The sequence below is a fragment of the Serinus canaria genome, chromosome 17 (assembly GCF_022539315.1).
Source record: "Serinus canaria isolate serCan28SL12 chromosome 17, serCan2020, whole genome shotgun sequence".
Lineage (NCBI taxonomy): Eukaryota > Metazoa > Chordata > Aves > Passeriformes > Fringillidae > Serinus > Serinus canaria.
In genome coordinates this window covers 6,276,926-6,290,780 of record NC_066330.1, presented here as the reverse complement: position 1 = coordinate 6,290,780, position 13,855 = coordinate 6,276,926, and the positions used below count along the sequence as shown (strand labels likewise).

The following is a 13,855-nucleotide window of genomic DNA, read 5'->3' as shown; positions in this document are numbered from 1 at the left end:
GAGGCAAAGGTCCATCTAACCAGAGGAAAGTGGAGCATCAGGGCCCACAATTGCAATACACTTGAGTTTTCATTCTGTTTTGTGCTGAAAAAGCCAGTGCTAAGGAAGCATACCTTGAAGGTTTCAAAGGAAACAGACTGAAAGAAAGGCACTATTGAAAATCACAGCAATGGGGAAGGAGATATTCACTCCCAGGGAAAGCAAAATAAAGGCATTCAGAAGCTGAAAAGAAGTCTGAGTAGAAACATCAGCTACTTGCTACTTGTGGGTTAAAAAAAGCAAACAAACCCCCTTTTAATGTTAACTGCTGTTAAGAACATTTGAAGCCTAGGACACTCAAAATTAAACCTCTGATTTTATTTTGAAGCCTAACATTTGAAACTACTGAAGCAATTATTTTAGTTCTACTTGCACTGCAAGCCTCAGCCCTACAGGAATGAAGTAGTCATTACCAGCATGTGAGTCATTTATAGGAAACTGGAAGCCCAGAGGCATTTAAATACTTAAAGAATCTAAATATTAAAAATAACATGGCAAGAACAGTGGGCAGATGTGTGTGCATACAATATTTATCAAACAAGAATAAATCTATGCAATGACTTCTATTGAACAAACAATTCAATATCATGAATTTAGCAGGTTGCCATAAACAATTAAGTATGTTACAACTTGGCCTTGTGTTTTAAAAGAAAACAAACTAAGGACATTCAGTTAAAAGCAAAAATGTTGAATGCAAGTCACAGAATGGTTTGGGTTGGAAGGCACCTTAAGGTCCAACTAGTTCCAACCCCTGCCATGGGCAAGGACACCTTCCACTATCCCAGACTGCTCCAGCCTGGCCTTGGGCACTGCCAGGGATCCAGGGGCAGCCCCAGCTGCTCTGGGCACCCTGTGCCAGGGCCTCACTGCCCTCACAGGGAACAATTCCTTCCCAATATCCCATCTTAACCTGCCCTCCTTCAGCTTAAGGCCATTCCCACATGCCCTTGGGAATCCTCTCAGCTTCACTTCAGGATTTCTTTTTACCCCAAAAGTCAAGGAAAGCTCATCTATCAGGAAAAAGGAGCCTCACTAGCAAGAGAGCCTGTGCATATCTGATAGCATGAAAGAGATCTTTGATACAGGGAGAAACAAGAGCTGAAAGAACACAGTCACAAAAAGGAGCTGTTCTAACAGGGAGCTGCTTTTTTCCTTCACCTTTCCAAATTTCTCCTGCACACATTGGTAGATGTGCTAAGGCAACAAGAAGACAGATGGAAGGCTTAAGACAGTTTATAAAGAAAATATACTTTCACTGCATTAATGGATGCCCTTGCCAGAATCTTTATGAAGCTGTAAAAGAGTTGGAAGTGTTTCAGTGTGGTTATTTCACGAGCACAGAATGCCTTTCCAGCAGTGTAAATACTTCAGGAATGAAATGGATGCTTTTTATCCACCTTTCCATCACTGTAAATTATCCCTGAAAGCAAACTGCCATGTGCAGGTTGCCTCCATTTAAACAACAACAGAAATGGATCATGGGGATGATGTAAAACATAATGAATCTAATGTCAATACCAGTGGAACTGAGGAAAAGGAAAGTATGTCTGTATTTATTACCTGCTTCCAGTCAGAGTAATATTGCATATTAATCAATTTTCCTATGGGGGAAAAGGTGGGAATGAGAGTGAAGCAAAGTGTAGAAAAACACAGGGATGGGGTGCTTCAAAAGGTGTTCCAAAAGCATCTTTAGTGAAAGCTGGCTACTTGTGAAAAGTTTTAAATCCACTCAGAGCTTGGCTCTCAGAGATGCTGAACAGCAGAACAGAGAAAGTGGCTCCAAACCTTTCCAGTGGCATTTGATCCCTCAGGCTCTCAGCAGGAAAGATGGATTCAGTTTCTCATTAAATGAATTCTTACCTTGATCTAGTTCCTTGTCTGTTACTTGTCTCTCAAGCTGCTTCCTCAGTCTCTCATTAGTTTTTATGGAGTATTCTAAACGCTGTCTCAGGATTCTAATTTCTTGCAGATGCTCCATTAATAACTCTAAATAAAGCAAGAGACCACTTCTTATTTAGAGCAGATGATTGTACTCTTTTACACTATGTACTCTTGGCAAATCTAATGGGTGTTAATTCTAGAAGATGACACAGAGCTGTTAAAAATGGCACATATTGAATATCTGACTCCACAACACCCTTTTCCTATACAGTGCTCAAACCAGTGACAACTCCTTCTCTACATTCTTTTTAAAGACTTTAATGCTTTAACTTTTTAACTTTTTTTTCTTTTTTTTTAACTTTAAGGCTCTTCAGATTTCTTCTTCCTACAAAAGTGGAATAGATAACAATTTTATCTACGCAAACATTCCCTGTACTGAGGAAAGAATCCAAAGGTCTGCAGTGCAGCTCCATACACCACCAGCACACATTTTTCCTTACAACAATAGGAAGCTCCCAGAGCAACTCAGAGAGAAATTTGACTTTGACTTACACAATGCACTCCACAGTAAAGAAATCTGCTGTATCAAGTTTCATTACTGTACCTTTTCCTTCTTGCTTTGCTATTCTACAATTTTTCTTCCACTGGCTGCAAGTTTCATCCTTCCTCAGGAGCAGATCTGTTCTACCTGTCAGTGTGTGATGTGTCAGTTTATCCATGTCACACACTCCTGGTTTACTCTGCAATATTTCTCCCTGAACAGGATGTGCCAGCTCAGCTATTAAATTTTCATTGCTGCCGATAAAGAACTGCAAGCATCACTTGTGTTTAGTGGAACTATCCAGGTCAAACATGACACCACTTATTAATTATGCAGCACTTAACAATTCTCAAGGAAACACAACACTGGCTCCCATAAAATTGGAAAATCTCTCCTTTCCCACATAATAATCTCTTGACAATTGTCTATTTTCACCTTATAACTTGTCTATTTAAAGAGTGTCTGGAGCAAGGTAAAAGCTGGTAGCTTAAAACAACAAGGACACAAACTAACACACTTTATACTGCCTCAAAGAGGGTAATTCAGATGGTTGCCATCTCTGTGTGCCTCATCACTGAAACTGCAATGATTATGCAAGGAACTGGAAAGCTGAGGCAGACAAACATTCTTCATTATTTCTTAATTAGTTCCCCTGTGTGTTATTTATCAGCTTTTCCCAATATCCAGCAAATCTTCCATGGGAAAAACATTACCTGGAGGAAACTTGCTTGGCAGAAGTGGCAGTGTGCTGTGCTGGCCTTCCAGGTCCTGCCTGTGCTCAGGTGAGCCAAGAGGAGACTTCTCTGACAAATCAAAGTCAGATGAGCTGTGAAGAGCAGATGGCACAGAAGACTCATCCTGCAGATGTTGGTACATGGTGGCATTCTTCTCATTATTCCTTTTGTGCCAGATAAAATGGTTTAAAATATTAAAGTTATTCTATGACTTTGGAAAGTGAACAGAGGATGCCAAATTTATACTGATTTACAGAAAATTTATGTGACAGGGCATGAAAAACCACAGCACACCAGAGGTTGTATCAACACTGAAATCCAGAGCTCACTGAAGTCAGCAGGAGCAATCACTGGCCCTCCAGCCTCCTTTGCATTTTCCAGCACCAGGCAGTCACCTCTGTGTTCAGGGGACCTCAAGCTGCCTTGAACAAGGAGCTGAGCATTTCTGTAGCACAGAAGAATCTCAAGCTGGCAGAAAACCAACAAACACAGCACAACAACACCTGCTCTCTTCACCTTCAGCATCAAGGTGTTGTGACAATAATGAACTTCAGCAGTGCTGCACTGGAGTGACCCTGAGCCAGCCCCAAGGGCATGGGGACACACAGGGAGGGACTGTCCCCCTGGCACCTGCACCAGGATCATATCTCAGCATGCACCACAGTGGATTGTGGACATAGTTATTTTTGTTCATGAAAAGAACAATCCTGGTGGCACAAATGTTTCTCTTTCAGCCTCTCACCTGCTTGGTGAACAGTGGGGAAAAAAAGCCTTAATCTCTTTTCAATGGGTGGTTTATTAACAAAATAGATATTAATAAGCAAAGCCCTGCCAAACAGCTAAAAATGCTACAAAACATGGAGTATCCTTACCAGTTGATGAAACAACCATATTTTTGCTAAACATTCAGTTGCACTCTTACCTTTGAGCTAATTCATAAAGTATAGTGACTTCTGTACCTATTGATTCTCCTGCAAAGCAGAAACAGCTGATTAAAAACACATACTGAGAATTACCATTTTTCCCCCTCCATCTTACTCTATTTAAACACAGAGTAGTAAATGAATGAGAAATTAGAGGAGTCAACAGATACTAGCACACTTTGTATTAGTGTCAAATGTACATGAGCAAAACCATTTATAGCCCAGCAACAAAGCAATAGCTTTGCTCTGGAGCTCACAAAAAAAATAAAATATCAGGGACCAACCACAGATGCCAGATTTTACAGCCTTGGTGTTTTAATTAACATACCTATTTGAAATAATTGTGCTACATGGCAAAAGGATTACAGGCACAGGTTGTTACTTCTTCAATAACATTTATATAAAAGAAATTCCATTGCACTTGGATTTTTTGTGCTTGCTTTGGAGTCAGGCTAACCAGTCATCTTTAATGAAGGAGCACACACAGGATTTTGTCTGCAACATTCTCTGTGGAATTGTGTGTGAGCACAGGCACAATTCAGTGCAAGAGATCTGGACTCAGACTCTAATTTGAATCAAGAAATAAGAGCTTGGTGGTGTCACCTTGGCTCCCCCTGTTTTAAAATTTTTGTGCAATTAAGCAAAAGTGGCAGGGAAGAGTTGCACAGCTGAAATTTCAGGGGAATGAACTGAAGGTCAGGATGGAAATGCAGAGACAGACAGCTGCTCATGCTTCTTCTTTACAGACAATTCTTAGTACACTGGATGTTCTTTACAACCCTACAAACATCATTTTACTTTAATGTGGGATTCAATGCAGCACCATTGTGTTAGATATATTGAATTGTCTCAGTTGTCAGTGACTTTTCATAGAATATAGGATACCATCTGTTGGTTTAAAGGCATTTAATGTTTATTCACTACAGTCTTCTCATTTGCAATGCAAGGAATCTCTGTAGCCACCGAAATCGTTGAATACACTCAATCTTTTATCACCCTGCTATGACACAAGGCTGTAATACCTTTTTCTCATACCCAGCTGCTTTATATGAGCAATCAAAACTGCAACATCCTGCCATGATGAGCAGTGAAAGGCAGAACACAGATCATGCTGTGGCTGGGCCCCAAACGGGGCTGAGCAAAGGCAGCTCCAGAGGCAGTTCCAGGATGGGAGGGCAGTCCCCATCTCAGGCACCTCAAGTGTTTCAGTCCTGCAGCTGCCATCTGTGAAGGATTGCTGGCTGTTTGGGTCAGCAAGAGCAGCACTTGTGCCACCAGGAAAAGGTCTTGCTTGCTGTTCCTCACAACAGCATCCCTCTTCCATCCCCTTCCTGCTAACTTTCTCCAAACTACAGACTGAAGGCAGTATGCAGGTTCTACTCTTCCTTCAAGTGCCAAATGTCAATTGTGATGCTCATTTTCCAAAACATGGTTGTATTTCAGCTCTTTTGTGAATGGCAGTGTACATTTCTCCACCAGCCAGACTAGCAGGCAGCAAGATGCAGGTCCCTTAGGAAAATCATGGAATAATTGAGGTTGGAAATGACATCTTAGATCATTGAGTTCAACTGTTACCCCAGCACTAACTCATGTCCCCAGGGGTCTTCAACAGTCAGCTGGGCTGTTCTCTGAAACAGGAAACCCTGAAGCTATGTGTAACAAAACTTTTATATAACCACAGGTTTTTTTGGCAGTTAGAATATGCTTGTGCTGAGATGACCCCAAATAGCAGGTGTCAATAAGGAGTACAGCTACAAAAATAAAACCCAGTCAAGGAGCAATGGCCATAAAGGAAAACACAACAAGTTCCACCTCAACATGAGGAAGAACTTTTTACACTGAGGGTGGAACAGGTGTGGAATCTCCTCCTCTGTAGATATTCTGGACAGGTTCCTGTGTCACCTGCTCCAGGTGACCCTGCCTTGGCATGGACTTGGACTTGGATGATCTCCAGAGGTCCCTTTCAGTTCTGGGATTCTTTGTGGATAAAATCTTATGACAACATTCCCCATAAACCATTCTAAAGCAACCAACAGCAAGGAAGGTTTCCTTTCACCAACAACCAAATAAAATCCCTCCCACTTGGAGGGCATTCATTGTTCTCACAAGAAGCACAAAGATTGCTGCTCACCGTAGAGGAATTTCATCTCCAGTTTCTCAAACAGCAGCACACTTTGGTTCAGCTGCTCACGGAAGCCTTCAGCAACACCATAATCAACATCACTGGCCTGCAGCAGCTCCTCAAAGGCCTTCACCAGGCTGCTGAGGTGCTGGTGGTAGGTGGCACAGCCACAGCGGATCTCCTTGATTTGCTGGCATTGGAAGGACAGCTCCCGAACTTGGGAGTGAACCAAGGAGTCATATCTGAGAAAATGAAATTAGCTGTAAAGCTTGCTGGCCATAAATGACATTTAAATATATATAAAATGGGAATTAAACTTATATTCCTAAACTATAATTTTATGTGACTCAATTTGGTTTTAAAGTGCTTTCAACAGCCACAATGAGAGATGTATTGTCTCTGCTTGTTGAGTTTGGTATTTAGAGATTATTCTCCTTCACTTAACTGCATCATTTATAAAATGGGCCAAAACTAATGGGATGACTTGATGGCCTGCTTGGAAAGAACATGGATGGCAGCAGAGGTGCCAAATTAAACTAAATAAGAGTGAATACATGTAAATTAAGAATACACATATTTTTCCTGACTGGTTGGGAATTTTTTTTTTGGTTTGGTGTTCTGTGGTTTTCTTAACTCCCTATGGAAGCAGACAACTGTCCCTCCTCAAACTTTATTTCCTGCCAAAACAGGTATTGGACTTTCTGAACTGATGGCTTCACCCAGTCTGAAAATTCTCCATATCTCTGCATGTGTATTGCAAGAAACAATGACAACCACTGTGGTGCCCAAACTCCTGTACTCCACAAGCCAGGATATAAATTTCAACTCAGATCAACTGAATTTATTTATTGAATTTACACTTGCAAATGTAGGCATCCCCTTTGTTCTGCCACTGTCTGTACCACAGGTAGAATTCTTTCTCCAGAATCATCCATTAGCAGGGAAAAAAGGAGAGAAGTTGTTAAAAGATGCAGGGAATCAAACAGAATCTATGGTGATGTGGGTTGTTACAGCATTTTTACTGTCATTTGTACAGGAAAAGATGCATAACTCATTTTGGGGTCTGTCATTTGTGACTCATGACATTGTCCTAGACAATGGCCATAAAAACCTCACAGTGATCCACAGGGTCTCATCCCTTCATTCACAGCTAGATCTTTCTTTCTAAAAGATGAGGTATATTTTCAAGGGATGTGAATTCCTATGGACTCTGTAACACCACTGTATTTTACAACAGTGAGGCTCAGACACACACAATAGTCCATGCTGGTGGTTGCTCACTGTCTCCAAATATTTCCACTCCAGCATTTGGAAGAAAGGCACAAGGCTGAATGCCTTTCCTTGTTACAATTTCTGGTATTCCACAGGCCCTCAGCACAATAACAATATTTAAAAGGGAGAAAAGGAGGGTGGATGCTAAAAAAGGCTCACTCTTATGATCCCCCATTGTGTGTTTGCAATTTGTACATATGCTGCCAAAATGCTGCCCCAAGATCCTTACAAAATCCAAGAGTGACACTTTCCAGTCTCCCATAAATGATTTTCCAGCTTATGAGCTTATGCTATAACATTTCATTCATTAATTCTATATTTATCTCCTCTCACATCCTTCACAGGAAGGCATTACAGCCCTCAACTGCAAAATAAATTGGAACTAGAGCGTGAACATCTTCTGTTTACACATCAAGTCTGGGCACTCAAACAGAAGGGCCAGCACCAATCTGCCAGCCCATTGCCCACAAAAACATTTCTCTCTTAAATGGGATGTTCCATTTTCCTACACTTGGCACCTGGAAATGCCCTGAGTGCTGCAGACTGTGGTGCTCTGGTGACAGAGGTGAGCCTGTCCCACAGGTAACCTGAGATCTGAGCTGGCTCCAGAGGGGATCTCTCACAGCAAACAGAGTTGTGAGCCTGAGGTGTGGGGAGAGACAGATGTGCCTGGCACAAATGATGACACAAATTTATCAGTTTTGTACTTAGGGGGTCTTTTAACAAAACATTTCAGTTCCTTTATGCTAATGTTAGTGAAATTTAGCCTTTACTGTAACAACACTTGTGGATAAAATTATCCTCATGTCACCTTGCTGTGCTATTTGGTATTGCTGCTTCCCAAAGGGAACCTCAAAGAGCAGCAGTTTTACTCACTTGGATGGTGATGTTGCTCTCAGACTGCTCTGAAGAGGACACATTTCATCAAGATGCACATTCACAACTTGCTCTTTGTCAACTTCTGCCTCATTGGCCAACAGCAGCTCCTTAAGGTTTTGTGTTGCCCACATATCAGGTGCTTGCAGAGACTCAGAATCCCTGGTTTTGGTGTGGATCTCATAATCCAGCTGAGGGACACCAGAGGATGTCTGGACTCCTTCCATGGCTGTACCCTGCACTTGTGTGACAAACCCTCCCACAGGCAGGGCTGCATCCCTCACAGCTCCACTGGAAACACCACTGACCCAGAGCTGCTCAGAGCCCTGCAGCTGCAGCAGGAACGTTTTGTACTTTTCAAGCTCAGACTGCATGTTCTTAACTCTTTGTTTCAACTCTTCTATATCCTCTGTGGCTCCACAGCCCTGGAGTGCATCAGCTCTTGCTCCACTCCCTTGGTGAGCACACAGACACTTGGAGTCTGAGTGTGCAGGGGCTGAGTCAGTGTCCTCGTGTCCCATGGGATAAAACTCTTCATCCACCTCTTCTAATGAACTCTGGATATTCCCATTGCTAATGCCATGATGATTGTGCATTTCTGAAAAACAGGAGGCTTGTGTGTGAATATTAGGATTTCTTTATCTGACATTCTGTTCTTAACAGCACTAGAATGAATTATTTCAATTCTATAAGAGCAGAATCAAAATGCAGGTAATTACAAGCTATACATTATTAGTCTGGAACTTTTGACCTCTCTCTGTGATTTGCCACGAATTCAATTTGCACATCAAGTATTTCAAATCCTTTATTACCTTTCAAATAAACAATACTCAAAATACAACCAACTCTCTCTTCCCAAATGCTTGAAAATTCCTTTTGCCATATGCTCTCCTGAATCAGACACTGATCAAGGCCAGACCTTTCCAGCCACAAAAATTATAACCTCAAACATGAAGCAAAGGAGACTCTGACTTCACATGGTTCCTCCTAAAGCTTCTAATTAAATATTCTTCTTCTCCCCACTTCAAAAATCTATACAAAATCAATTGGAGGATAAAGTCAGTGGAATTTTAAAAAGACTATCAACAGAATAGTCAGATTTGAAAAGGAGGCTATAATAACTTCTTTTTAAAAGGTCTTCTAAACAAACCCCACTAAAGTGTTTGGTATTAAAGGTTTTACATTTGATATGAACATCACATCCCTCAGGTGACTTTGTTATCCCTAAGTAATGCAATCACCTCAGATTCAGGCCAATAAAAGCCATAAATTGCTAGAGAAGATCCCTGTTTAGAGTTCTGTGCATGTTGAGGGCTGTAGGTGTAAGTAGCCAGCAAAATGATTATTTTCTAGTTACCAGTAAATTAAATTTTCCCCTTCTATTAGTTCTGCAAAAGATCACTTTGAATTAGAACTTCCCTTTTGGGAGCCAATTCATTGATCTTTCAGGTTGCAATACTTTCAGATTGGTTTCCATGGAGAATCTGAATGTCCAGGTTCAAGCTGTAAATCACTACAAAAACTCAGGGGGAGCAGCTCTGTATGAAAGCCCAAGACCAAGACCAGGAGAATAAAAATAAATATTATCTAAAAGCTGGAATAAAATGAAGCTGTGATTCTGGAATATCAACACTGCCCAGAGAAGCTGTGGCTGCCTCATCCCTGGAATGCTCAAGGCCAGGCTGGAAGGGGCTTGGAGCAGCCTGGGACAGTGGGAGGTGTCTCTGGGGTGGAATGGGATGAGCTCTAAGGTCCCTTCCAACCCAAACCATTTTCTGATTTGACATCAAGACCCGAGGATGTTCTCTGCACTCATTTTGTGTGGCACTCCAAAGGAAGGAAGTGTTTCCAGGAAAATGCCTGGGTATGAATTCTGCAGGACACAAGAAGGGAATGCAACACTGCACTCATGAACTTCTGCTGCAGATGGCAAAACACCCCAACACCAGGTGAAGACAAACTCTGAAACCCTGACTCCATGCATCATTCCAGATACCAACCAGAGAAAATAAAACCAGATCCTAACAAAGCTATTCCAGATCAGGGCACTGGCTGTGGTTTATAATGCAAGAGTGCCCTTTAATTAAAGAGGAGAACTAATGAGCTCCCTGTGGCCATGTGTCCACCCCCCAGAGGGTGCACTGAGCAGGAGCCTGCACACCACAGGATTACAGAACTGGCCAAATCCTCTGCACTCTCCAGTGTTATCCAGGCCACTCAAGCCCTCCCAAGAAAGACTAATGGACAAACACAAACATGGAACACACAGCACTCAGTCTATTTACATTTTCATTAAATGATTCCATTAGGTTTCAGCCTACTTGAATGCCTTCAAATAATTCAGATAAGCAAAATTCTATCACTCAGTTGCTTCATTCCAATAGTTCAGAACTAGATGGAGAAGCAGTAACAAACATTTAATTCAGAGTGGAGTTCAGAAGTGAGGTCATTAGCACCAGAGATCAGAGTCAGGCATACAACTCATTATTTTTACTGGAAACCAGACTCATAAATCCCTGTGGCCCTTCTGAAAGCACAACCCTGAAAGACCAACTTGGATTCTTGGAGCAATTAATCCACAGCAGCTAAGGAAACCAGATTTAAAATCCACAAATAACAGCAAGGGAGATGATTACCTGAAGCAATTTACAATTCTGTACAACTCAGAAGAAACTGAAGCTTTTAAATTTCCTTTTTTTTTTTAAATTCTGTACCATATAAATGCTCTACCTTGATAGTTTTGCTGATTTTTGTCCTTCACATTTTCATTCTTGTCCTCTGCACCTGGATCAACATCTTGGAACTCCACCTGGGTCTCAGTATTATCCAGTTTGAGCAATGATACAACTGGAGAACAGTGGGGAAAGGTAAAGGAGAATTCAGTAAAAGACTGAAAAAAAAAATAAGTGGGGATAGTTTAAAAAAAAATCAAATCAAAACCAACCAAAAATCAAAAAAGGAAAAAAACCCACACCTCATAAATACAAACCTGGCTCTCTGACAGTTTGGAACAGGAAAATCTTTACTGATAATATGAGTATCTTTAAATACTTGAACTAATTATAAGGGCAAGCACTCAGACTTCATTGCAAAGGCTCCTACTAACAAATGAAGATGAACATTTGTAGGTCCCATTTGTAATGGAACAGTAAATCAATCTCTAGTGCATTTTGAAATGTTTTATGTTCAGCTTAGAGAAAAGGCTTAGAAGTTTCTCCAATGAGAGCATTGATCACAAAACAATCTGCTGCAATCACTGCAGCAAGTCTCAGAATCAGCAAGTGTGCAGCACAGCTGTAACCCAAGGGAAAAAACCAGAGTGGAAAGGAAATCACAGGACTGCAGCTTCTGATTCCTTCAGGATCTAATTCAAAGCCCTGCCCTTCAGGATTCTCCATGGGTCTTGCACCTCCCAGAATTAATTGCTCCAGTCCCATCACCCAAAGTATTTATAACAAATTGTACCATAGCTGTGCTTTACCACAACAATGTTATTTTTAAAAACATTCTCTGCAGCCTCTGGGTCTGACAGTGGCTCACCCACCACTTGCCTGAGTCTTATTTTTATATTTACTCCCCCTTACCTATCCTTCACACTCCTACTAAGTGTTTAATCTAACTGCTAAGTGCATTTTTATTTTTCAACCACCCCAAATCTTTATCTAATACCCATTGCTCTGTCTTACAATTTGTTATACTTTACTGATCCCAGTACTCTGTCAACAACTGAGTTTAAATTAACCCAGCCACAGTGGGAACAGACACAGCTGACTTGACTGATCAGTGGAATATTGGAAAAGTTTAATTATCCAGCATAAACAAAATCAGGATTTTTATACTCTCTTGTCTCCATTACAGGCAGCTTTCATTCAATTTGGCATCTTATTAAGGACATTTTTTTATCTACCCAAGCATTGGTATATGTGTGCACATGTAAGCACCCTGTGACCTGTCATTTATTACACAGGTCTGTGTACAAAGCACTTTTTGTCCCACAAAAAGCTGCTTTACATCTTAGTAGCAAACAGAAAAAAGGTGTTTTTCCAAGGTCTACACATATTTGGCTACCCAAAAACCTTGAAAGATTAAGCAGTATTGCAGTATGCAAAGATGATCTGCATTTACTTCTGCTGCAAGAGAAGCTGCCACTACTGCAGGCAGGACCACGAGTCCCCAGATTTGTTCTTTTTTACCTCTCCCTGATGTGTTTCCCTGTGCAGGCTCCTCTGGGAGGTTTTCAGCTGCAGACTCAAGCAGTAACTCTCCATTAGGCTGTGCCTGAAATGGTTTGGTTTGTATTTCACAGGCTCTCAGACCTTCAGGAGGTGGCCTGGGAGGATGCTGTGCTTCTGGAGCTGATTTCTGCAGCCAGGAGTTCAAAGGGACATTTCCTGATGCTCTGCAGGATCTCACAAGCACAGGCAGCCGTGACTTCTTGGGCAAGGAAGCAGAGCCAGCCTGAAAAAGGCATGGAAGGAAATGGGCAGTCAGTGACTTGTAACAGCCAAGTGTAGGAAGAATAAACAAACAGTCCAGGAAAAATAAAAATTCTCCTGTAAAATCAGGCAGCTGTCACGTTAGTTTTGAAAATAAAATTGCAATACCCTTGGCTACATGAGAAATAAACACTCAGAGAGGCAAAACACCCATTTCAGTGGTACAATTCTCTGTAAGTCCCAGCTGTTCATGCATCTGTAACTTCCCAGCTCCTGGAGCAGGACAGCAAATCCAGCAGTGCTTTCAACCACCAGGTGTATCAATTAGCTCTGGATTTGTGGCTGCCTTAGGACAACAGTTTCTCACCCAAACTGATCTCTCTGCTACTTCCCACTGTCATTTATATCATAAATGTCTGCCAGCCCAGCAACCTTTCCCTTAAAATGGTTTTTTTTTTGTTTTTTTTTTTGGTTTTTTTTTGTTTTTGGTTTTTTTTTTTTTTATTTGAGGATCCTTCTCATTTTCCAACAACTCCTAAGTTTATTTTCTTTCTTCCTTTAGTCCCCACCCACCATGTCCTACTTCCACAGCTTGGAGAAAATCAGCATAACTTTGCATCAGCCACAGAGGACATTTATTCTGCCACAGAGAAATCCTTTATGAACAAAACCAGTTTCTTTACCCATCCACTCTATAAATTGCTTCTGAAGGATTCCCATTTCCTGCTGTAACACATTCTCTCACTGGAGTTGGGGGAAGCTGCATTTCTAAAGTCACTACATTTTAGCCTCTCACCTTTGGAAGACTCTGCATAAAATAAATGTTCCTTGTTTAAACCCCACAGCATAAACCAGTGCTGTCTCCAAAAAGATAAAAGCATGCCATGTGTTGATGAGAGTTATGGAATTGTGTGTAATAATAATAAAAACCAATAATGGCATGTTCAGATAGATTTAGTTTATAATTTTGCTGTTCATTTGCTCCACCAGGGCTGTTAAGTCCCCTAATTTCTTTCACCACCCAATGTATT

General features: G+C 41.3%; 1 protein-coding gene across 5 annotated transcripts in view; it reads right to left on the bottom strand.

Annotated features, from left to right (window-relative positions):
- The window catches only part of CDK5RAP2 (CDK5 regulatory subunit associated protein 2), a 69,909-nt gene that overhangs the window by 15,110 nt on the left and 40,944 nt on the right, over nucleotides 1-13,855 (bottom strand). For 4 of the 5 annotated variants that reach the window (XM_050980968.1, XM_030231989.2, XM_030231990.2 and 1 more), the window contains 7 exons: nucleotides 12,582-12,846; nucleotides 11,119-11,235; nucleotides 8,389-8,986; nucleotides 6,250-6,482; nucleotides 4,118-4,166; nucleotides 3,175-3,359; nucleotides 1,900-2,025 (listed from right to left, as the gene is read on the bottom strand). In XM_050980968.1, coding sequence (XP_050836925.1) covers nucleotides 1,900-2,025; nucleotides 3,175-3,359; nucleotides 4,118-4,166; nucleotides 6,250-6,482; nucleotides 8,389-8,986; nucleotides 11,119-11,235; nucleotides 12,582-12,846 — 1,573 coding nt within the window. The remainder of the gene's footprint in view (nucleotides 1-1,899; nucleotides 2,026-3,174; nucleotides 3,360-4,117; nucleotides 4,167-6,249; nucleotides 6,483-8,388; nucleotides 8,987-11,118; nucleotides 11,236-12,581; nucleotides 12,847-13,855) is intronic. The other variant, XM_030231988.2, reaches the window with a different exon arrangement.